Source organism: Felis catus, chromosome D1 (assembly GCF_018350175.1).
Source record: "Felis catus isolate Fca126 chromosome D1, F.catus_Fca126_mat1.0, whole genome shotgun sequence".
NCBI lineage: Eukaryota > Metazoa > Chordata > Mammalia > Carnivora > Felidae > Felis > Felis catus.
This window is the reverse complement of record NC_058377.1, coordinates 38,134,394-38,160,841: the sequence shown is the minus strand read 5'-3', so window position 1 is coordinate 38,160,841 and position 26,448 is coordinate 38,134,394. Positions and strand designations below refer to the sequence as shown.

The window sequence follows — 26,448 nt, the reverse complement described above, 5'->3', positions numbered from 1 at the left end:
TCAGTTGAAGTTTTCTTTTAATGAAAGACCCAAGAAGAAGCTCCTTTGTTACAGTACATAACATATGGCTCTTAGGATATCAGGGAGTCAAATGTTTACACCAGTGCTGAACTGTTACTGGCAGGTGAACAGTGAAGCAGTATTTCCTTTACTGGCATTGAGACTGTAATACATTTTGACATGCAGTAAGCTCTTTGGTAGACTTAATCTCTCAGTGGAATTACAGAATTTGCAAAGTAAAGTAGTAGTAAAATAATTTCATGTAAAATTTGAGCGTAGTACTTCTCACCCATAAGCTATTTATACAGACTTCAGGGGAAAAAAGTCAATCCTAGTAAACTTATAAAATATTGCCTCACAACTTACCAATTAACTTCTATATTCAGACACACACACAAAAATGTAAATGAAATAAAGTGATAATGAACTTGTAAAATATGTTCCATTATTTTTCTAGTAATTGGGCAATGGAAAGTAATCCGAAGGGCATATGATTCTTTGAAATCCTGGACGGCTACTGCTTTCTCTTCTCCATCCCGCTCCCCCCACCCCAAGCACCTCTCTAAGGCATCATTTTGGACCGGCTACCTAACACATCTTAAGTACGTGAATAACAACAGCAATAGTTTTCAACTACTACTAACATCATAATGTCCTCAAGACTTTGCCATACCGTATGTGAAGCGTGTGGGTGCAGAAAGGTGACCAAAGTAAATCACTCTACTACAAGAAAAGAAAAACCCATGATGGGGAAAGGTGTATCCAATGATTTTGAACTTTCATGACATCGAGGCTCAATATATATAATGCCACAGAATTTCAGTGTTGGTTTGGTGTGAAAACTGATGCTCCTTCCCTCTGTCCAGTGAGTTCTCTTCCATCAAGAGGTATATTTCTGGCGTGGTTTGTAGTTTGATTTTAAAATCAAACTTGTTCCCACTGTGGATCCGGTATGGAAGCATCTTAATATTCTTTGGGTGACTTAGAAGATTAGTGTCATAATCACGTAATTACATATGGGGTTATTTCACTTATGCCACCTGCACTGCTACAGTTCCAAACCCATCCTGGAGAGATTTACAATAAATAAAGCAACTGAATTTCTCTCACAGGTGGGTTCTAACTTCAGAAGACTTTATGCTCCTAAAGCTGCCACTGGGATCCAGAGTTCATGGCAACGACGGCCCCTCTCGAACGGTCCTTTCACACGACAGTTTGGACGGGAGTGACGCACTGTGCAGGAGAACTGGCTCTCTCAGAGGATGAGGTTGATCGGTTGGAAATCTCTCTCTGTAGCTCCTCTACTTTCTTCTGGAGCTCCGCTCGTTTAGCAAGAAGCTCTTTGTATCTGTTGTGAATGGGCTCCTACAAGAGAAAAACATTGTCAAATCATTCAGGCAGGCAATCGTAAGCGAACCCGAGTCAAATCATTCCAGTATATAGGTCTTTCCCTGAATGCTGCAGGCTGCGCGTTCTCAGCTGTGGGGCCACGCCCACCTTTCCAGCATATGGGCGTATGGGCGAGAATTAGCTGGACCCTGACAACACCACTCTTTCCCGGTGCCCCCAACTGTTTCCACAGAATACCCTGAAACTGGCACTTACTAATACAACAGAGAAGTAACAAGAAAACCTACAGGCCAAAATTCAAGATCTCCTATCATTCAGTTGTGGAGTTTCAGTCTTTTAAGCAGTTCTAAGTAGTATGTATATATTCCGTAACCTGCTTCAAAACGGACCAGAATTGTGTCAGGCTTTTTTCCTAAAGCCATTTCCTCAAACCTATTAAAATGGCCTAGAAGATATCCAGTCCAGCACACTCGTTTTACAGAGGAGGGAAGAAAAGACAAGTGTCTCCTCCAAGACCATATGAGCAAACTCGTTAAGAGTCAAGTATACTGATGACCCACCCGCACTCCCCCCATATAGTGCTTTTTCTACTACCCAATTGTAACTATTAACAGGAAAAAGGTAGGTTTAAAATATACCCAATTTTTCTAGTTGCTTTGAAGTTGACAAAGCTAACGGATACAGCTGAATGGATGAAAACCCCCACTGACTATATTAAGAGCATATACCTGCGGCTTCATCCGTGGATTCCACCTGACATAATATCCCACCCAGAGCTCTAGGTGGCGCATGCTGGCTACTGGATAAAGGACATGATTGGAATAGCTCCCATAGAGAGGATTAGTGAAGTCTTCCAGCTGGCTGTTTATATAAGACCACAGTGACACCGTCCTTTTAGGAAGATTCTGTAAGAAGGAAATATAGGTAGTTTTGATTATTAAAATCTCTCTAGAGGGAGAGAACAGGGACACTTTAGTGAGAAGCCCTGCTTACATTAAAATCAGAGGGTACTGGGAAACCCTGCAATTCATGAGAAAGTTAGACAAGCCCCATACCAGCAATTCCACTCTTAGGTATATACCGAGAGAACAGAATCACAGGCACATGAAACCCTGGACACAGACGTCCAAATCCACATTATTCACTATAACAGCCAATGGGAAGAGACAATCCAAAGTCCATCAACTGATGAATGGATAGAAATGTGGCACATTTATATGATGGAATATTTGGCCATGACAAGGAATAAAGTATTGCTACCTACTACACATTGAACGTTGAAAACACACTAAGTGGGGGCGCCTGGGTGGCGCAGTCGGTTAAGCGTCCGACTTCAGCCAGGTCACGATCTCGCGGTCCGTGAGTTCGAGCCCCGCGTCAGGCTCTGGGCTGATGGCTCGGAGCCTGGAGCCTGTTTCCGATTCTGTGTCTCCCTCTCTCTCTGCCCCTCCCCCGTTCATGCTCTGTCTCTCTCTGTCCCAAAAATAAATAAATGTTGAAAAAAAAAATTAAAAAAAAAAAAAGAAAACACACTAAGTGAAAGATGCCAGACACAGTGGCCTCATTGTGAATGAGTCCATTTATATGATGTATCCAGAAGAGGCAAGTCCAGAGATCAGGGTGTGCCAGGGACTAGGAGAAGAGACTGAGGAGTACCTACAAACGGGTACAGGGTTCCTTTTCAATGTTCTCAAGTCAGTGATGCTGATACTTGTACGACTCTTTAGATGTTCTGAAAAGTACTTAAATTTTAATTTTAATTTTATGGACTACAAAGTATCTCCCCCAAAAAAGTTTCTTTTTCAAAAATCAAGATAGAGTTAAATTCCATTCAAGGCTCCCAAGAGAGGAGAAGGATCTCTGGAACCTAGGTATTTTTAATTAGCTAACATTTAGTAAGTTCTTGAGTGGTCCCCATGCACAGGAATACTGACTGCATGCTGGACACTGAAGATTCGGTGTACTAAAATTTTTAATATCCGTCTTCAAGGAGCTTACGGTCTACTACATGGCAGTCACTGTAGTGCTTTGTAGTTTATTTTAGTTAACTCTCACACAATAGTATTTTCCCTAATTTACCAAAGCAGAAATTAACCTGCCCAGGGTGACACAGTAAGGGAGAGATCCAAGATCTCAACCCAGGCAGCCCGGCTCCAGAGCAAGCACTCTGCCACGATGCTTTAGAGAAGAGCATGAATAAACTCGTTTACAACCACATTTTTGGAGTGAAGTGATGCAGAAGGAGACACCAAGATGATTTGGAATTCCATACACAGGACAGATGTATTTTGAGGAAGTCAGAAGTAAAATTTGAAATGTAATCCTCACACAGCTTCCTCTAAAGAATCCCAACCACTTAACAGTGATTATCTCTGGTGAAGCGGGGCAACATACACTTTCTACATAGTATCTCTTCAGTGTTTGGATGTTTTACAGTATTGTTTTACAATTAAAAAAAAAAAAAAAAACCTGAGATGGCTCATATGTATGCAGAAGGCATCAGGGGATTTGAGCTGTCCGTTCATTCATATGTATATTTTTTGCTAACAGCATTTTTCTGTACCTGCTTGGAAGGATTTCCATCCTGTAGGGACTAACGAGTAGCACTGGTGCTCCGAAGATTACACGTAACTTCAGTTCAGGCACTACTTCTACCCATAAACTCACCTGACAGCTAGCTGGTACCTTCCGCCTTGTAACAGAGGTACTTGAAAACTAAATCAGGTTCAGATATATGGACCTTACAACATGTGAAAGAAAATATGGCCAAAGACATCATCCCAAAGAACTGTTAAGTTGAAATCTATCAGAGAATACACCCTAGTCTAGGAAACATCACACATACTGGGAGTAAAGGGGGGAGGGTCTTGGCTCATATTTTACCTCTTTTCCTCTCTGCTGTTCGCTGTTACAGAGGAATGTTCCAAATAAACAGCTATATAGATGGTCCAAAATGGTGATGAGAAAATATTCATTGAATTCAAATGCTGTAGGAAACTGCAAATTGAATATCATAAACAAAAATAAAATTAGCACATTTTTTTCAAGCATATTCATCCCCACATATGGGTAGATAATTTGTAACACTTCCTGAAATTAGGTAAAACAATATTCAGAACTAGATATTTCTAATCCATTATGGCATTATCTGCTTTACCACTTTACTACTTTTCTGAGATTTCTCCCCAAATCTCCTTTTCTTGTGTGTGAATGGTCTGACCTTGGTGTTTCTGTATCCCCTGGGTCTGTTATTCCTAAACTTGTGGAGTAATGAATTTTGACTTTGGCAATTTTGGCAGCTCTAAACATCTAAACATATTTTTCCATTACAATTACTTGGGGTGGGGGGTGGGGGCGCCTGGGTGGCTCAGTCAGTTGGGCACCCGACTTCGGCTCAGGTCATGATCTTGCAGTTCACGAGTTCAAGTCCCGCATCTGGCTCTATGCTGACAGCTCAGAGCCTGGAGTCTGCTTTGGATTCTGTGTCTCCCTCTCTCTCTGCTCCTTCCCTGCTTATGCTCTGTCTCTCAGAAATAAACATTAAAAAGAAAATTTTTTTAATAAAAAATTGTTTAAAATAAAAACGAAATTACTAGGGGAGCTGGGTGGCTCAGTCGGTTAAGCATCCAACTTCGGCTCAGATCATGATCTCGCAGTTTGTGAATTCGAGCCCCACGTCAGGCTCTGTGCTAACAGCTCGGAGCCTGGAGCCTGCTTTGGATTCTGTGTCTCCCTCTCCTTCTCCCTCTACCCCTGCCCCGCTCATGCCTCTGTCTGTCTCTCTCAAAAGTAAATAAACATTAAATTTTTTTTTAAATAAGCATATTTTTCCATTAAAATTACTTAAAATAGGATTTTATTTTGCTAGAGTTACCTAGCCTATTCATTTCTTTACCTCTATCGTTCTTAGCAATGTATAGATGAGCTTCTGGGTAAATATATCGCCATGACTTAACTACTTATGCAAAATGAGGGAGGAAACCTCTTGGGTTATTATTGATTCTTCTGGCTGAAGTGCTAATGGATCAAACTGTCAAGTTTTATTGCTATCTCCAAATGATATTCTTTAACTTCCCGAGAAATCTTACAAGAATTTCCATTTTACATGAAATGTAGGATAATCTTTGACCAAATCTCCCAATTCTGGATGGCTTAAAAGAAAGATGGAAGAATGACTTTCCTAGATAAGTTACCTGTCTTGTCATTTGCCAGACACAGTCAATAAACTGAAGAAAAACAGGCGATCGGTCTGCGTCTGCGTGGTTCTTATCTCCATGGCCAAGTCTCTGAAGGAGAAAGAGCAAAATGAAATACTGTATGAGCTTTGTGGGATTTTTCTTTTTCATGGAAATAATTTTATTTTCCAATAAAAGTAATACTGGCTCAATATTCTTTAAGGTTCAAACTCTTTTAAAAAGAGTCACAGCAAGGAAAACAGAAATCACTCATAATTTTACCAGATAGAAGTCTCTATTACCATTATGACGTACAAACTGCCAGATTATTTTCTGACATGCTTGTCACAGGAATACAACATCGTTTCATAAATGAGACCCAAATCTAAACAGTTAGTAATAGAGACAGCAGCAGTCAGATCTCAGAACCTGATGTTTTGTCCCAGACATTTAATATTCCCTAAATATTAACAGTCACTTGTACAAAAGCCTCAGGAAGCAACCTCCTCCTTTAGCACTTTTGGCCAGTGTGTGATACTCTGCTGTATCTTAGGTCTCATCCGTCTTTATCAAGAAGAATCACGTTAACACAAACTTTCGAAAACCTTTAAAGAATGCTTGACATCTACCTTCCAAGCATGTACTCACCTGCTTTCTGGTTTTGTTTTGTTTTTTTTCTTTTCTAAGGACCTTTGCCCTGGATGACTGAAACAGACCCTCTATACTCCAAAGCAGGGATTCTAAAAATATGGTCCACAGATTTCTAGGGCTCACGTGGGGGCTGGGGAACTCTGTGAGGTCCAAACTATTTCCATAATGATACTAAGACATTATTTGCCTCTTTCAGTGCATTGACATTTGTAGCAATGGTGCAAAAGCGATGAAGGATAAAACTTCGGGGACTTTCGGGGAAATGAAGCAAGGCACTGCGGTCAAGCTGCACTAGCAGTGTTATATTCCGCCTTGCCACACACTTGCCGTTAAGTGAAAGGGGGAAAAAGCCAGTTTCCCTGATGAAGCAGTAAAAATTAAGCTTATTGAGTCTCTCCCCTTGGGGCGCCTGGGTGGCTCAATTGGTTGAGCGCCCGACTTCGGCTCAGGTCATGATCTCACGGTTCACGAGTTCAGGCCCCGCATCAGGCTCTGTGCTGACAGCTTAGGACCTGGAGCCTGCTTCGGATTCTGTGTCTCCCTCTCTCTCTGCCCTCCCCTGCTTGTGCTCTGTCTCTCTCTCTGTCAAAAATAAATAAACATTAAAAAATTTTTTTTAAAAAATCTCTCCCCTTAAGGACAGTTGTTTTGTTTTGTTTTTAACATCCTGTGTAACAAAGTGGAAAATACGCATGATGTTCTTCTAGTGTAAACTGAAGTTGATGATACAAACTACTTTTTCATGGAACGTCATTTTAACTTGAAGGAACAACTAATATATGAACTGTGGTTATTAAGACTTGAATATCCCACAGACATTTATTTTAAATGTACAAAATAAATGCGTCATTTCAAGAAAAATGATGACAGGGGAGCCTGGGTGGCTCAGTCAGTTAAGCGTCCGACTTCAGCTCAGGTCACGATCTCGCAGTCCGTGAGTTCGAGCCCCGCGTCTGGCTCTATGCTGACAGCTCAGAGCCTGGAGACTGCTTCAGATTCTGTGTCTCCCTCTCTCTCTGCCCTCCCCCATTCATGCTCTGTCTCTCTCTGTCTCAAAAATAAATAAACATTAAAAAAAATTAAAAAAGAAAAAAAGAAAAAGAAAAACGATGACAAAATTCAAGCTTTGAGCGCAAATTAGATTTGTGTAAAACTACCTGCCACAATAAGTTTAATACTGTACAAACTTTGCTGAGAAAATCACTGGTGATATTAACAAATGGAATATTATGATATTATGTAATGAAATTCATTAACATTGGAAGAGCTGGGTAAGTCAGTAAGCCAGTACTTTCCAAAGAACCAATACATGATGTTACAGAATCACGCATGGGTAAAAGAAAAAATGTATTCCAAGTACAAGACAGACCAATGGAATTTAACGGAACAAACAGTGAAAACCTCATGGATTTAGTTTTGGACTCCACATGTAATGTGTACAAGAAGAAATTAGCATTTGTTAAATTTTGGCATGGTATTAAAGAATATCCAGGGGCGCCTGGGTGGCTCTGTAGGTTAAGCACTGACAGCGCAGAGCCTTCTTGGGATTCTTTCTCTACCTGTCTCTCTGCCCCTCCCCTGCTCTCGTGCACGCATGTGCTCTCACTCGAAATAAACATTAAAAAAAAAAAAAAAAAAGAATATCCACAATTCCCTATAAAAATCTATGAGGACACTCTCTGATTCTCAACCTACATATCTCTGTGTGGTTTTCCTCAAAAGTCAGATTTTCCTCACTGCCTTCAAGCAACAGCAACATTGCAGAAAACTGAATGCTGAAGTAGTTGTGAAATTCAGCCATCTTCTAATAAGCCAGACCTGAAGGAAATTTGCAAAAAGTGTAAAACAATGCCACTCTTTGCAATAAATTCTTTTGTTGTTGTTTCGGAAAATATAGTTAGTTTTCTTTAAAATGTTATTCAGGTTGGGAGCACCTGGCTGGCTCAGTCCGTGGAGTCTGTATCTTGGTCTCAGGGTTGTGAGTCGAGCCCCATATGGGGTGTAGAGAGTGAAAATAAAGTAATAAATAAATAAATAAATAAATAAATAAATAAATAAATAAATAAAATCATCTAGGATAACATATAGTAGTACCATGGTTTGATGTTTGTGTACCCCAAAATTCATGCTGAAATCATAATGCCCAATGTAATGGCAAGGAGTCATTTGTCTGGGAGCGCCTAGTCATAAGGGTAGAATTCCAGTAAGTGGGATTAGCACTCTTATCAAAAGCCCCCAGGAATGCCTGGGTGGCTCAGTCGGTTGAATGTCTGACTTCATCTTGGTTCCAGTCGTGACCTCATAGTTGGTTCGTGGGATCAAGCCCATGTTGAGCTCTGTGCTTTCAGTGCGGAGCCTGCTTGGGATTCCCTGTCTCTGTCTCTCTCTCTGTCTCTCTGTCTCTCTGTCTCTCTCTCTCTCTCTCTCAAAATAAGTAAATTTTAAATGGTTAAGCATCTGCCTTTGGCTCAGCTCATGATCTCACAGTTCACGAGTTCGAGCCCTGCATCAGGCTCTCTGCCGTCAGTGCAGGGCCTGCTCCAGATCCTCTGTCCCCCTCTCTCTATGCCCTTCCCCACCTCGTGCGTGCATGTACACATGTCCACACACACTCTCTCTCAAAAACAATTAAAAAAAAAAACTTAAAAAAAAAAAAAAAAAGACCCCACAGAGGTTCCTAGCTCTCTTTACCATGGGAGGTCACCGTGAGAGGCTGACAATCTACAACCTAGAATAGAACCTTCAATGGAACCAAACTATGCTGGCACCCTGGTCTTGGATTTCTAGCCTTCAAGAATGTGAGAAATAAATTTCTGTTCAAATTTACAACCCACCCAGTTTGTGGTATTATGTTACAGAAGCCCAAGCAGACTAAGACAATTTATCATTTCTGTAATTAATATTTAAACATTTTTTAAAAAATTAATTTCTATAATGGCAGCAAATATTGGTAGGTATAAACCATATATGCAAAGTTCTTAGGAGTCATCAATAACTGTTAACAATGGAAAGAGGTCCTGAAATTGAAAAGTGTGAGAAGCACCACCCTACATTAACAAGGTGTGCATATCCTCTTTACCAGCTGTCCCTTAATTGTCAAATTCTGCCTTCAGAAAAACGATGGGCAAAAAATGGAGTAGGAATCCAGAGTTAGCAATTTAGGAATCCACAGAAAATTCCAACAGTCTGAAATGTTTACTATTTTGTTCACATTTATATGAACATGGGCAGCTTTGGCTGATTAAAACTTCATTCTTTTGGGGCACCTGGGTGGCTCAGTCGGTTGAGCGTCTGACTTCAGCTCAGGTCACGATCTCACAGTCCATGAGTTCAAGCCCCGCGTCGGGCTCTGTGCTGACAGCTCAGAGCCTGGAGCCTGCTTCCAATTCTGTGTCTCCCTCTCTCTCTGCCCCTAACCCACTCATGATCTGTCTCTGTCTCAAAAATAAATAAAATCATTAAAAAAAAAAAAAAAAAAAACTTCATTCGTTGAAGTAAGAGGGGTTTTTTTTCCCATGTTTTTTTTTTCATGGTAAGTATATTTTAGAGAGAACTGAAAAATGTAAGCCATCTGAAAAGATACTCCAGATGCCCAATTTTATTTAACAGTTCAAGTTCAAAAGAGCAGACTACCCTTAAATGTCTGTTTCTTTCAAGTTACAGGTCAATCTTGAACAACACAGGCTGAACAGCACAGGTTCACTGACGTGGATTTTTTTTTATAGTACTGTAAGTATATTTTCTCTTCCTTACAATCTTCTTCATAACATTTTCTTTTCTCTAGCTTACTTTCAGAAAACAGTATATAATACCTACAACATACAAAAAAATGTGTTTATTGATTACATTATCAGTAAGGCTCCCTTCCGGTCAACCATAGGCTATATAAGGAGTTAAGTTTTGGGGAAGAATCAACAGTTATATGTGGATTTTTGACTGCACCCCAACCCCTGCACTGTGCATTGTGCAAGGGTCATCTGTATTTATAAACACTGCTGGCACACCCTGGTAACCACAGAATAGTAAAGGTTAACATTAGAGACAGTGTCTGGGCAAACATCTTTCAGAAAGTCTTTCATCTAATCTAGAAAATGCTGCCAGGAACTAAGCTCTCAGTGGCTTCAACACCTCTGACAATCTAACTCTCCTCTCCGTGATTCTCTAACTCCTCCCACCCCCTTAAACTCCACTCTTGCCAAACTCAATCCCACCTAGACTTTTCCCCACCTTGTTTCTCTTTTTTGGGAAAATATTCCTACTGCTCACTCTCTAAGTTCTATGATTACAACTAACACAGATAAGCAATACAAGAGAACCAAGGCCTACCAGGTTACTGTTCCCAACTTTTCGGATTGCAAATTTAGTCTTTAACAGAAACACAGCTAAAAACCACTTGAATGTTTATTTAATTAACAGGTACAGGAATTGAATCCAAAGTATCATGTAACAGAAAAGCAAATGTGAAAGTTTAGTATGCTTTGAAAGGGCTATAATAACCCCATTCCTCTGCTTCGGGAACTGTGATTAGTTCTGGGTACCACACTTGAAGTAAGGCATGATCAAAGTCCAGAGGACAACTTGAGTGAAGAGGGGATTAAGATGAGAAAAAATTGAGGAAAAAAAAAAAATGAATGTTTAGCCAGAAGAATTGAAGTTTATGCATGAAGTGGGCAGGTAGCTATTTCCAAATACTTGAAGGGCTATCTTATTTGAATAAACAGTTATATTTGTTCTTGTCTTCAAAGGGGAATGTAAGAGAATGGGAAGGAAATTTTAGTTCACTATGAGGAAGAACTTTCTAGTGGGTATACTTTCTAGAGTGAGACCAGATAGCCTGAGGAAGAGACTGCTGATTTCTGGAGGTGTTAATGAAGAAACTAAATAATCATTTCATGGGGATACCACAGAAGACATTCAACAATGAATGTCTGGCCTCTGAGGTCTTGCCAACTCAGATCTGAAACCAACAAAAACATCAAAATAAATGTGGAGGCATACAGAGGGCACAAAAATTTGTCATTTCCATAAAACTAACTATAATACTCTCCATATATATGGTCATTATAGTGTTAGTACTTGAAGAAGGATAATCAAAAAGCTGTTTTATTCCCAACTCTGAGTGAAAGTTTTATTTTTTTCTCTGATACTTCTTTTGGTCCCAACCTGATTTTTTTTTTTAAGACCCTGTTTCTGTGTGAGCACTGCTACTTTGAAGTATTCTTAAATTAAGAATAATAATTAGGGGCGCCTGGGTGGCTCAGTTAAGTGTCTGACTTCGGCTCAGGTCATGATCTCGCCGTTCCCAAGTTCAAGCCCCACTTGCTTCAGATTCTGTGTCTCCCTCTCTCTCGGTCCTCCCTGCTCACACTGTCTCTGTCTCTCTCTCAAAAAGCATTAAAAAAAAAATTTTTAAAGAATAATAATTAAACAATTCTTGGCTTCTTTTACATCTACAGGAAAGATTAGAAGTGCCTTGTAATTCCATAACCATTCATGCCAAACCGAACTGCATTTAATGGTAGAGACACCCTGTAGAAGTCAAGGCATGGCATCTAATGTTTCCCCTGGTAGTGATCACAGAAGGGACCGAGCCAGACACCAGACCTACACAGCCAAGAGAGGACATCCTAATGCTTTCCAAAACTAACAAGGTTCCCTCTAGAAGTTTATCCGTTTAGTATAAAGGGGTAAGTTTTAGATGAGTATCTAATGAATAAAAGGCATTGTTTTCACACGCCATATGAGAAATGCCTGTGATAGATAGATCGAGTCAAGGTTCTTTACTCACAAGCTGAAATCGATGTCCAAAGCTTAGCCATTCTTTTTCCACAAGGACTTCAAAGCCTCGGATGCTTCGATAGTAGCCATCTAACATGAGCATGGCAAGGGAAGTTAGCTGAGCTGTTCGGTCCCATCCGTCGCTGCAGTGCACAACCACAGAAGTCTTTCCTGACTCTACTTTGTCAGCGATCCTAAGAGCCCCTGCAAGAATAAGCTGCAAAACAGATTTTTTTTAATGAAATTTTTAACAAAGTAAGTACTTCCTTCTTTAAAATTAACTAACACAGTTTTATTATGGATGATTATCTCAATAATATGTGGAGAAAAAACACCAGTCCCTTCCTAAAAAGAATTCTTATAAGTGGAAGAATATCTATAACATTTTGCCTTTAGAACTAGAAAAACGTCATATATGCAAGCTATTAATCTGCACAATGAAAGAGCCAAATGAAGGGTGCCTTTGGGTTCTATACAAATCAACAGTATGAGTGAGAGAAAAGAAGGATTAAATTGTAAGAGGTCTGTTTCTAAGAATCTTCAAATATCCCAACATCATCTATTTAAATAAAAATAATTCGCCAAATGAAGTCCTATACATTACTTAAACAATGCTTACTTCACCAAATTAGAATAGCTATGAAAGCAATAATATTGGATCTCTCTTAATGTATTCTATAGCTCCTATAGCTTTACCGGTTTTATGTATGTCACAGCGCTTACAGCAAGCACAGTATAAAACTTTAGAGTAAGCTACCTTTCTGTATCAGACAATAAAAATAGTCTCTAATTTTCATGAGGTCAAACTGGCCTTCAATTTTGTCCGAATTTTAAAGATTCTAATGTGAGTACAAGTCTGCTCCTTAACACGAAAAATCTCCTTTCCCTTTATTTCATCATATTAATATGTACGTGCCTATAGAAGTCTGCATTTTCTGAAAACTGCTCAGCAGATCAATATATTACTATGTCAATTTAAATGGTATTTAAAATAATTTCAGTTATGTTTAAAAATATGCAGACACTGCAAAAGAATTACCTCTTCTCAAGTTGATCTTGAGTTAAAACCAAAAAGAAAGACAACACTATAATGTCCTTTAAAATGGTGGGTAGAATTCTGGGAGGCAGTGGTAAGAGGGAAAGAATGGATTACAACAGAACCAGATGCACAGTATAGGAAACTAATTCACTCAAGCAACACACCTTAGAAGTAGTTCTAATCATCAAAGCAGCTAGCAATTTTTCAGTGTATAGAAAGAGACTTTCACCTTAATTTCAATTGTACGAAAAGTGACAAACAGACAAAAGGACAGAGAAAGTCTTTGCTGGATTTTCCACAATAATACAAGAAATACCAACATACGCCTAACCTTAATATGTTCAAGCCAGTGAGTAGATTCCAAGTTAGACAACCAGTGAGTCTCCTCAATGTTAGGGTATACAATCTCCTTAAGTTTTCGTAATGATTCTCTCATAACATGAATATTGTGGATATCCAGAAAAACAAGTTCTGCATTTTGATACGCATCTTCACTTTCATAACCTCCACCCTTTGCCTGGGAAAAAAAGCACACACCACAGGAATTCATAAATTAGTGTACACCCATTGTATGTAAACATACATCAAAAAGTGCCGCAGAATATCGAATAGCATGAAAGAGGACACACATTATTAATGAATAGGAAAACTCCATGGGAAAATTTCTTTTTTTTTTTTTTAATTTTTTTTTTCAACGTTTTTTATTTATTTTTGGGACAGAGAGAGACAGAGCATGAACGGGGGAGGGGCAGAGAGAGAGGGAGACACAGAATCGGAAACAGGCTCCAGGCTCCGAGCCATCAGCCCAGAGCCTGATGCGGGGCTCGAACTCACGGACCGCAAGATCGTGACCTGGCTGAAGTCGGACGCTTAACCGACTGTGCCACCCAGGCGCCTCCATGGGAAAATTTCAATGGCTCAGGACATCTTAACACAACTACTCTTTGCTACATGTTCTTTATAAAACAGGAAGATACACTCTTACCGTGACTTCCTTATACAGCTGTTATAAAAATTAAATGTGATTACATATATGAAGATCAACATTTTAAGTTTTATTTTTTGAGAGAGTGTACAAGCAGGGGAGGGGGAGAGGGAGATGGATAGGGAGAGAGGGAGGGAGGGAGGGAGGGAGGGAGGGAGAGTGGGAGAGTAGGAGAGAGGGAGAGAGGGAAGGAGGGAGGGAGGGAGGGAGAGAGAGAGAGAGAGAGAGAGAGAGAGGATCCTAAGCAGGCTTGATGCTCAGTGTGGAGCCCGGCATGTAGCTCAATGTCACAAACTGTGAGATCATGACCTGAAATCAAAAGTCAGATGCTTAACCAACTGAGCCACCCAGGTACCCTGATACTTAAGCATTTTAAAGCACTAAATTTTTCCTACCTACATTTCAAGTTCTACTCAAACATAATTTATTACATTAGACTGAAATCACCAGCTCCATGTGCAGGGACAACATCTATCTAGTTTCTTACTGGCCCATGCTTCCCCACCTCCCTTCCTCTTCACCTCATTTAATCTGAATATTTGTAAAATGCTTTGCAATCATAATGACTTGCTTCTATTTTAGCCACATAATTATTTTTAAAGAAAAAAGATGGAACAAGTGTAAAAGCACAGAATACCAGAATAAATTACTATTTCTACCCTCAAATACTTAAATCTACATCTGCAGAACAGTTTGAGAAATATTTGGTCTTAAGAATAAGCTGTGGCTGGAAAGAACTTAATTCTTCTGGACTGAATCTTTCTCTGTTTTTTAAGTAAAGTATTCTATCTCCTACCTCTCATGTATAAAAATCAACTTCTTAGAGAACTAATGGAAAAAAGTGAGAAAAATATTAGAATGGCCACTGTAGTTATATAAAATAAGTGATCATATGACTCACACCATTGAAAACAACAAAACTCACGAACTCATAACCAACAACAAATTAGGGAAAAAAACACAGAAGGTCAAGCTTCCTTTCTGACACTAGATAGTCTGGGAAATAGTTTGGATTCAAGACTGGCACAAGTACAAAGTTAACAGTGTTTCGGCAGGGACCTATTAACAAGGATTACTCCTGGAGAGTGGAAACACAACAGGTCAGGGGTAAGAGAGACAGACTTTCAATTCAAATTGGTTACAACATATTCTGGAAAGATGGTAGTGGAAACTACACAGAACCAGTCACAAAAACAAACAGAATGAAAATGCTCTGGAATCAGATAGTTGTAGAACTTTGTGAATATACTAAAAATGTTTGAATACACACTTAAAAAGAGTGCATTTTATGGCATGTGCATTACATTTCAATAAAATCAACAATTAAAAAAACAACAACACAGCAACCAGATAGTAAAGCTAAAACCACACAAATCATTTAAAACAGAAATGGATACAAGGCATTCGGTGAAACTTCAATACCACCAAGAGCCACAAGAGCTGAATGCTGTCAATGAACCTGTGGGAAGCAGCAGAGGGAGTAATGGATATAAGATGGACTGGAGAACAGGAGAACTTTATACCTTATACACAAAAAAGCCTTATACTTTTTAGTGTTTGTTCTGCTTCTGGTTTTGGCCTTCGTCTTCTGGCACTACAGGAGAGCCCAACAGGTCAATCTCAGAAGTGTAAACCAGGAAGGGTTCTGTCCATACTAACAGCTGGGGAGTCTAACAGATCTATAGCAGATCTGAAGGGGACAAACCAATGTAACGCTTATGCATTCCCCTAACAGTCCAGCCAGGGACCACTTCTGCTAAGTACATAATCAAAGGTGAGCAGGACAGAGACAAAGGAAGAGAAGGTCCAGACAAAACAAGACCAAGGAAGAGAATATCTTTCTGATAAAAAAAAAAAAAAAAATGAGGGGAGGGTGCTGGGTGGGAGAGACAGGACAGAGCCAGGAAATCTCAGAAAGTAAGACTTCTTATTTTTTAATGCTACATGCAAAAAATATAAGAGGCAGCTCAGTGAAATGAACTCTTCCAACCTCTGAGTACACCTACCTTGAGCCATGCCCTCTAACTGAACAACCGTCCCGATAGTTCAGGAAAACTAATTTCACCTAAGAATGAGAGCTAGAAAAGGATCAAGGTCAAGTCGCATAGACGCTTTCCTAAAAAGAGAATGAACAGCACTCATAACACATCCAACGAAAATGTCCCACAAAACTGAAATTTTCTCTTCTCAAGCAACCTAAATACATTAAAAAATAACACCAGGCATGAAAAACAAAATAAGCTGGAATTAGAAAACTCAAAAATGAAAAAATAAATAAACAAAATAAAAAGTTAAATGAAATTAAATTAAAAAAAAAAGAAAACTCAAAAATGGAGTGAAAAAACTTGGGAGCATATTAGAAATAAGAGTAAGACATCAGGAAGACTAAAGAAGAAGAAACAAACATAGCAGACATCAAGTTAAAAGAAATAGAGAAAAGGAAACTATTTACAACCAAAATGAAATTAGAAAGACATAAGAAAGAATCAAGAGTAAGTGACAAATGATGAAGAAAGGCAAGGAGGAGCTAACACAGAAGTCCTGAAGAAAAAAGTCAAAACAAGGAAACAGAATACTAAGAACTAAGATTTTAAAAAATTGCAAGAATATAGACCCAGAACACACAACATGAAACAATAGTCTGGCAATAACTGCACTTCAAAGAAAAGGAAAAAAAAGTCCTTTGAATGTCCAAGTAAAAAAGAGGGACTTAGAAGGTAAAGAAACTTAATTTATCATTAGCCTTTGAAACTTTATGCCAAAAGAAAATAAGCAACATATTTAAGAAACTCAAGAAAATCACATGTGAGCCAGGGGTTTTATGTCCAGCCAAACTGACTTTCAAACATAAAGGACACAAGCTCTGATTAGCATGCAAATTCTCAGAATATGGTTCCCATGAGCCCCTGCTGAAATATTTGGAGGGGAACTTCAGACAATAATAATTAATAATAATAATAATAGTAATAGTAATAATAATAATGTCTAGAAAGACATCCATATACGAATTGGTTGTGAGCACAAAACTTAGAGCTGCTTGTCGAGGTCAGAGGTAAAAGGGAGAATATGTGTTCAAAAGGGAGAATGTGTCAAGGCTATATGTGCTGACGATGTAAAGAAATATAATGTATTCGTAAAGTGGGGTGAATGGGGAGAGCAAATGAGAAAAAATAAACTTTCCAGTAAGTACTGGTGATGGTGGGATTAGTATTGTTATTCTGGGACTGGGAGGATAAAGGAAACAAGTAGTTACGGAACATAGATATCATTCCCTGTGTCTCTGAGAACCAGGATTCCCGGCATGGAAGAAACGAGATACACATGTAATTGAGAAGAAGCTATGTAAACAATGTTTGGCACTGAATTGAAATTGAAAGCACCAGTATGAACTTAGGAGGTACTTTATCTTTAAAATTATGTAAATATTCCCTAACTCTATTCACTGAAAAGACCTCGAAACAGGACACACCCAGTAAGCAAATATCCTCAGCATCCTGGTTTGTGATACCATTTCGTACTAACAGAAATGAGAACTTCTTGGAGAATACTTGTTCTAAGTCTGGGGCAGGTGATGTACAAGACTTCCTGATGAGTCTGGCATATCACCTCACACCAGATAGTGAAGATTATTAGGGTTATGTCAAAAGAACTCAGGAGGTAACTTGAAAAGCCTCCCCCTGACCAAAGATGAGAAATTTAAACTTCAAAAAAATATTTTCTGGGGCACCTGGGTGGCTCAGTCAGTTAAGCGTCCGACTTCAGCTCAGGTCATGATCTTGCGGTTTGTGAGTTCAAGCCTGGTGTTGGGCTCTGTGCTGACAGCTCAGAGCCTGGAGCCTGCTTCAGACGCTGTGTTTCCTTCTCTCTCTGCCCCTCCCCTGCTCATGCTCTGCCTCTGTCTCAAAAATAAATAAAACATTTAAATATATATATATTTTTTCTGCAAAGGATTAGAAAATGTTGAATGTTTAAATACATACATTCATAATGATACTTTAAAAAATTAGTCACCTTCATGGGATGATAGCAAGCTCATTACTGGGAAAACTGGCTAATAAGAAAGAACCAAGTATTTATCCTGGCTTTCTTACATAAACTAGATTGCTGGTTAACCAAAATATAGACAATAGGAAGTGTTTCTTTATAGAGAGAGTTCAACTAACAGCTGAAAAAGAAATCATGAAATTAAAATACCACCATTTTGCAAATCCAGTGAGTTAATTTGTCCAGGCGCTGAGCAGAAAACAGTTGCTAACACCCCCAAAGGAGAATCAGCCACAAATGATGTGCCTCCCTCCTGATATACCCACTATAGCCTTGCCAAAGGTGTTGAACCTGGATCTGAATAAACCTCTAAATTCATGTGAAAGAAATTCAAAGGACAGAAAAAAAGTTGAAGCATACCATAATGCAACAGCAAAATCTGGACTATGGGAAACTACACATAAAATGTCAAGAAAAGAAAGAAAGAGATGGGCAAGGGGTAGACTACAGATTAAGAGAGACTTAAAAGACACATCAAATACAGGGTGCCTGTGTGGCTCAGACGGTTAAGTGTCTGACTTCTGATTTTGGCTCAGCTCATGATATCATGGTTTGTGAGTTTGAGCCCCCATATCAGGCTCCACACCATCAGCATGGGATTCTCATTCTCTCCCCTCTCTCTCTGTCCCCAACCCCTGCTCATGCTCCCTACCCCCACCCCCACCGCCTCTCTCTAAAATAAATAAAATTAGGAAGAAAAAAAAAGATCAAATGCAGTATTAAAACAACAAGGCTGGGGGCACCTGGGTGGCTCAGTTGGTTAAGCATCCAACTTCTACTCAGGTCATGATTTTACGGTTCATGGGTTCGAGCTCCACATTGGGCTCTGTGCTAACAGCTCGGAGCCTGGAGCCTGCTTCAGATTCTGTTTCTCCCTCTTTCTCTGCCTCTCCTCTGCTTGCTCTGTCTCTATCTCTCTCAAAAATAAACATAAAAAAAGTAAAAATTTTAAATTTAAAAACAAGGCTAAACCATAGTCTAGGGATATACACTTTGGTAATAACATAAAGAAATGCAACAAGACGATTATTATAAAAGTTAGGATAATGGTTACTTTTAGTAGGATTAGAAGGTGAACTGGATTGGAGCAGGGCACTCATGGAAGACTTCGTGGCTGGCAAAGGTTTAATTCTTGACATGCGTCATGACTGCAAGAGGACTTGTCATATCCACAGTGATTAAGCTACAGAGAATATTCTTACAGCTCAGGTAAAAAATATTTGTTGCAACAAGGATGTACACTTTTGCAAATTAAAAAGGGGGTGGTAGGTGGGGAAACTGGGTGAAGGGAGTCAAAAGGTACAAACTTCTACTTAAAAGGTAAGTTCTGGGGATGTGATGTAAAACATGATGACTATGGTTAACAATCTCATATTGTATAGTTGAAAGTTGCTAAGAAAATACACTTTACAAGTTCTCATCACAAGGAAAAAGATACTTGTAACTATATGAGATGATGGACGTTAACTAAACTTATTGTGGTGATCATTTCATAATATATGTAACATAGCAAATCATTATAGTGCATACTTTAAACTTGTGCAATGTTCTATGTCAATTGTATCTCAGTAAAACTGGCGGGGACAGTGGGGAGAAGACATTAGGCTGGTAAACTGAATCAACTTTCCTAAAGAATGTTGATAATATGTAACAAAACTCTTTAAAAATGCACTGTTTAAATTTTGATATGGTGATTATATACCTAGGATACTCTTTTAAGGAAATAAAGATGCACACAAAAGATATTTATGTCAGCTATATTTAAAATACTAAATCAGTACTTGAACACCTAATATTAGAAACACAAGGGGCGCCTGGGTGGCGCAGTCGGTTAAGCGTCCGACTTCAGCCAGGTCATGATCTCGCGGTCCGTGAGTTCGAGCCCCGCGTCGGGCTCTGGGCTGATGGCTCAGAGCCTGGAGCCTGTTTCCGATTCTGTGTCTCCCTCTCTCTCTGCCCCTCCCCCGTTCATACTCTGTCTCTCTCTCTCCCAAAAATAAATAAACGTTGAAAAAAAAAAATTAAAAAAAAAAAGAAACATGATTAAATGAATGACACAGCTATAATGAATATTACATTATTTTTCAAGAATATTTAATTAGAGAAAATACTTCCTATAATATTAAGAGGAAAAACAAAGAAACAAAACAATCAACATATAAATGCACAAAAAAAAAAAAAAAGAGAAGAAAGTATATTAAAGTATTAGTGGATATGGTGATTTTTCTTTCTTTTTTCTAGGCCTGCCTAGTTTTTCCATACTGTCTATTATATATTTTATAACCAGCAAAATGTACCAATAAATAAAATATATCAGTCTTTAAAAAAAGAGGGGATTTTCCATATGAAATCTGTATCAGAATAATTAAAAAAAATAAGATATGGAATATAACAGTTTGCTTTACCACCTTTTCTGCATTATATTTCTCTCTCCTTTCTCCTCTCATGCTAGAAAACATACTAAGTCTCCCTCCTGCTAACTCAGAGTAAAGTTTTGGAAGGGGAAAGAACAAGTAATTACTAGAACAATATATGCTAGTGCCTGTCCTGTAGCCTTCATGTACACATTATCTCATTTCTCCTTTGAGGGGAAATATTTAAAGTTTAATAGAGAATGCCTGGAATTCACAATGCCCTTGAAACACTAAACAGGATGGAAATAATTAGGCACATGCACCACAATTTAATTAAAGGACAATCATCCCAGCATTGTTTATAAAGGCAAAAAAAACAAAAAAAACAAAAAAAAAACAAAAAAAAAAAACAAAAAAAAACCCAGAAATGACCTAAACATCCAACAGTTGATACTGTTAGTTACTGTACCATTAAAATCATGTTATAGATAAATGTTTATTGGCATAGAAAAATACAATGTCAATGTTTTTAAAAGGAAGGTATAATTATCCCACTATTTCAAGTGTACGTGCGCATGCGTATACTCATAGGTCTGGAGGTACAACCAGTGTTTCATGGTGTTTCTCTCTTAGTTACAGGATTTGGAGAATTTTAAAATATGTTCTTTTTGGTTATCTGCATTAGCTAATTCTATGACACAGATACATTACTTACTGGGAGTAAAAAAAGAAAAAGAGGTAACTTACTAAAGCGAAATTGTATCTCTTCTCTCTCCTTCTCCTATGGTAGATTTTGTCAACTGGACCAAAATTTCTATTTCCACAATGAAAATCTTTATAGCCAGGACTACTGCCCCAGCTAACTGCAAGTCTCCAGTCTGAATAACTTGTAGAGGTGGAGGGCAGTCAGAAGAGGGCAGCACCGGTCACAGAGAACACTGATTTCTACAGCCCTGCTGTGCACACTCTAGCCAGTCATAAACTCAGTTAGTTGTCAAGTTTGGAGAAGGGGAAGGAAACAAATAACTGCTGAATACTTATTTATTATGTAAGTGAGCACAGGGTTATGCACTACTTTTTATTAGATGGGTTTTGCCCCCACACCAACCCTGTTAGCTATTATTATTCTCATTTTACAAGTGAGCAAATTAAAGTCTAAAAAGATTAAATAACCCACCCCCACATGCCACCTCACTCTGGAACCATCAAAGGCAGCTGGTGCATGTAGCTCACTAGGGGACACCCACTGTGTGCCTGGCTCTGGTGGCCAAGGGGGATTGTGTTTCTGGGCCCTGTGGGTCTGAAACAATTGGAGAGGCAGTTCTTGGTAGGCAACCACCCTCAGGGCATTGTATAGTTGGCAGGTTTAAATATATCCTCAACCTTTTTTCTGAGAATGGCCTAACTACGTGATCTATAGCTTCAGGTTTATAACACATCCTGAGTCTATGGAAATGCTCTCAGAAAACAAGAGCTGAGGGATACTACCCATGAGCTCTCACTATGTCCCACTATAGTTTGCCAGTACCTCCAGAAAAAAAAAAAAAAAAAAAAAAAAAAAAAAAAAAAAAAGCCCATATACTTGTCTGAAGCCCTAAATTTTACAACTGTCACTAAGGGGACACCTCCAGATCACTTGGTCTGGAGGCCAGCAAGGTCTACAATTGCAGTCCCATAGGACTGTGTATATCTGCATACCTTAGAAGCTGCTACCTGAGGGTCTAGCTTCCAATCGGCCCCCAACTGGGGGATGACTAAGATCCCCCCCCACCCCCCAGTAACACTCAAGATCTTGGTACAACCTCAACAACTGGGGCCTACCAAAAAAACATCAGGCTGCTTACACAATCCCAAAGATTTGAAAGACAACCAAAAACTAGGGCAAGGTTAAATGATAAGGCTCATCTCCTAAACAATGCCACTCCTGCAAGATAAGGAGACATAGCTGTTTTATCACCTAATACATAGAAACACAGGGACTTGAGCAAAATTGGGAGAAAGAAAAATATGTTCCAAATGAAAAACACAAGCTAAAACCCCAGGGGAAAAAAAAAAAAAAAACCTCATTGAAATGGAGATAACTAATTTACCTGATAAAAAGTTCAAAATAATAGTCATAAAGATGCTCACCAAACTCAGAAGTATGAATGAACACAGCAAAACTTCAATAAATATACAGAAAATATAAGAAAGAAATGGACATCATAGAACTGAAGAATACAATAATTAAACAGAAAAGTGCAAAAGGGGTTCAACATCAGACCAGATGAAAACAATATAAAATCAGTGAGCTGGAAGAGAGAGTGGAACTCATCCCCAAAGAGCAGCAAAAACAAAAAAGAATTTTTAAAAAGTAAACATAGCTTAAGGGACCTATGGGTCAACATTAAGTGGAATGAAATTTGCATTATAGGGATGCCAGAAGGTCAAGAGGAAGAGAAAGGGGCAGAAAACTTATTTGAAGAAATAATGGCTGAAATTTTCCCTAAACCAGAGAAAGAGACATTTTGCTCCAGGAAGTCGAGAGCTGCAAATAAAATAAACACAGAAAGGGTTATACTAAGTCATATTATAATTAAAATGTCAAAAGTTAAAAATGAGGAGAGAATCTTAAAAGCAGCAAGAGAAAAACAACATGTTATTTATAAAGAAAACTCTATGAGACAATCAGCAGTATTTTCAGCAGTAACTGTTCAGGACAGAAGGGAGTGGCATGATATATTCAAGCTGCTGAAGGAAACCATTCCTATCAAGAATTCTTTCTGTCAAGGTTATCATTCAGAATTGAAGAAGAGATAAAGAGCTTTCCAGAAAACAAAAGCTAAAGGAGTTCATCAGCCTTACAAAACATTTCAAAGGGACTTCTTTAAGCTGAAAAGAAAGGGCACTAATTAATAACAAAAAAATGAAAGTAAAAATCTCACTTGTAAAGAGAAATACATAGTAAGCATAGCACATTAATCACTTATAAAGTTAGGATAAAGATTTTAAAAAGTGAACATAACTCTAAACACAATAAAAAGTTAAAAGATACTCAAAATAAAAAGTTGTAAAATGTGAATTCAAAAACACAATATGTATCAGGGGGACTAAAAGTGTAGAGTTTCAGAATGCATTCAAACTTAACCTGCTATCATCTTAACATGGACTGTTACATATAAAGGCAGTAATATATGAGCCCCATGGTAACCACAAAGCAAAAATCCATGGTAGATGCACAAAAAATGATGAGAAAGGAATCTAAGCATAAGAACATAGAAAGGCATCAAACCAAAAGGGAAGAAACCAAATGAAGAAGAAAGAAATGGAGAGGAACTACAAATTGACAAAAAAAAAAAAAAAAAAAAAAATGCCAATAAGTATTTACCTATCAATAATGACTTTAGCTGTAACTGGACTAAATTCTCTGATCAAAAGAGTGCTGAATGGATTAAAAAAAAAAAAAAAAAGAACAAGACCCATCAATATGTTGCCTCCAGTAGACATATTTCAGATGTAAGGACATGTGGAGACTGAAAGTAAAGACATGAAAAAATATGTTTCCTGCAAATTGAAACCAAAAGAAACCAGGTATCACTTTCTTATATGTATACTGACCATACAAGATAGACCTTTAGGAAGACTGCCATAAAAGACTATAATAAAAGACAAGGATGGGCCATACATAATGATAGAGGGGTCAATCTGGCAAGATGCAACATTTGTAAATATTTATGCACCCAATATAAGAGTACCTTAAATACATAAAGCAAATACCAACAGACCTAATAGGAGAAACTGACAGCAATACAATAATAGTAGGGGATTAACAGGCTACTTACATCAGTGGATAGATCATCCAGACAGAAAATTAATAAACATCAACCTTAAATGACACATTGCACCAGATGGACTTATTAGATATAAACAGAACATTCCATTGAAAAACAGGAAAATACACATTCTTCTCAGTGCACATAGAATAGTCCCCAGGATGGATCATATGTTAGGCCACAAAACAAGTCTCAATAAATTGAAGAAGACTGAAACCATATCAAGCATCTTTTCTGCACACAATGGTACAAAACTATAAATCAACTGTAGGGTGAAAACTGGGGGGGGGGGGGGGGGGGGGGTGGATCACAAATACATGGAAATTAAACAATATGGTACTGAACAATCAATGGGTTAACAAAGAAATCAAAGAAGATATTAAAAATAGCTTGAGACAAATGAAAATGGAAATATAACACACCATAATCTATGGGATGCAGCAAAAGCAATTCTAAGAGTCAAATTCATAGCAATACAGGCCTACCTAAAGAAACAAGAAACTATAAAAGAACAAAGTAAGCCCAAAATTCATACAAAGAGGAAACTAATAAAGATCAGAATGGAAAAAAATGAAACAGAGACTGAAACCATATTAGAAAAGATCAATGAAACTAAGCCAGATTAATAACATCAACACACCTTTAGCCAGACTAAGAAAAAAGAGAGGGTTCAAATAAATAAAATCAGAAGGGTTAAGTCCCAACTGATATTAAAGAAATACAAAGGATATAAGAGATGACTACAACCAATAATATGCCAATAAACTTGACAACCAAGAAAAAAAATGAATAAATTCCTAGAAACATAATTTTCCAAGACCAAATCATGAAGAAAACAGAAAATCTGAATAGAAGGATTACTAGTAAGGAAACTGAGTCAGTAATCAAAAACCTCCCAACAAACAAAAGTCGAGGACCAGACAGCTTCACTGGGGATTTCTACCAAATGTTCAAATAAGATTTAATACCTATCCTTTCATCCTTTCATACTCCTCCAAAACTGAAGAGGTAGGAACACTACCAAACTCATTTTATGAGACCAGCATTGCCCTGACACCAAAAGCAGACCAAAAAAAAAAAAAAAAAAAAAAGAAAGAAAAAAAAAAAGAAAAATTACAGGTCAATATCCCTAATGAACATAGATGCAAAAATACTCAACAGACCAAATCAACAATGCATTCAAAGGATCATATGCCATGATCAAGTAGGATTTATTTGGGGGATGTAAGAATGGTTCAACATCTACAGAACAATCAACGTGATAAAACACATTGACAAAATTAAGAATAAAAATCTTATCATCTTAAAAGATGCAGAAAAAGCATGTGACAAAATTCAACATCCATTTATGACAACAACTCTTACCAAAGTGAGTACAGAAAACACTCAACACAATAAAGGCCATGTGTGACAAGTCCCCAACTATCATACTCAATGGTGAAAAGCTGAAAGCTTTTCCTTTAAGATCACCAACAAGACAAGGATACCCACTCTCACCACTTTTATGCAACAAAATATTGGGAATCTAGCCAGAGCAATTATGCAGAAAAAGAAATAAAAGGCATCCAAATTGAAAGGAGAAGTAAAATTGTCACTATTTGTAGACATGATTTTATGTAGAGAAAACCCTAAAATTCAACCAAAAAAATGATTAGAACTAATATATGAATGGAGTGAAGTAACAATCACTTCAAATCACATAAAATCAATATAAAAATCTATTACTTTTTTTATACATTAACAATAAACTATCAGAGAATTAAGAAAACAATCTTCTTTACACATGCATCAAAAAGAATAAAATTTGCAGAAGTAAATTTAACTATGAAGGTGAGAAAACTTTACACTGCAAACTGTAAGACACTGATGAAAGAAACTGAAGAAGACACAAATAAATGGAAAGATATGTGTTAGACTGGAAAAATTAATTTGAAAAATGTTGTATTGCCCAAAGCAATCTACAGACTCAATGCCATCCCTATCAAAATTCCAATGGCATTTTTCACAGAAATAAAACCATCCCAAAATTTGTTTGGAACCACAAAATATCCCATTATACTGACAAAAACAAAGCTGGAGGCATCATGCTGATTTTAAAATACACTACAAAGCTATGGGGCACCTGGGTGGCTCAGTTGGTTGAGCACCCGACTTCAGCTCGGGTCATGAGTTTGAGCCCCGCGTCGGGCTCTGTGCTAACAGCTTAGAGCCTGGAGCCTGCTTCATATTCTGGGTCTCGCTCTCTCTCTCTCTGCCCTCT

The 26,448-nt window shown here is 38.1% G+C and overlaps 1 protein-coding gene across 4 annotated transcripts in view; it reads right to left on the bottom strand.

Moving 5' to 3' along the window:
* The window catches only part of MTMR2 (myotubularin related protein 2), a 116,294-nt gene continuing 89,846 nt past the window's right edge, over positions 1-26,448 (bottom strand). For all 4 annotated transcript variants that reach the window (XM_011286509.3, XM_011286508.3, XM_019811599.3 and 1 more), the window contains 6 exons: positions 13,325-13,510; positions 11,965-12,171; positions 5,544-5,636; positions 4,234-4,347; positions 2,079-2,255; positions 1-1,365 (listed from right to left, as the gene is read on the bottom strand). In XM_011286509.3, coding sequence (XP_011284811.1) covers positions 1,204-1,365; positions 2,079-2,255; positions 4,234-4,347; positions 5,544-5,636; positions 11,965-12,171; positions 13,325-13,510 — 939 coding nt within the window. In that variant the 3' untranslated portion in view covers positions 1-1,203. The remainder of the gene's footprint in view (positions 1,366-2,078; positions 2,256-4,233; positions 4,348-5,543; positions 5,637-11,964; positions 12,172-13,324; positions 13,511-26,448) is intronic.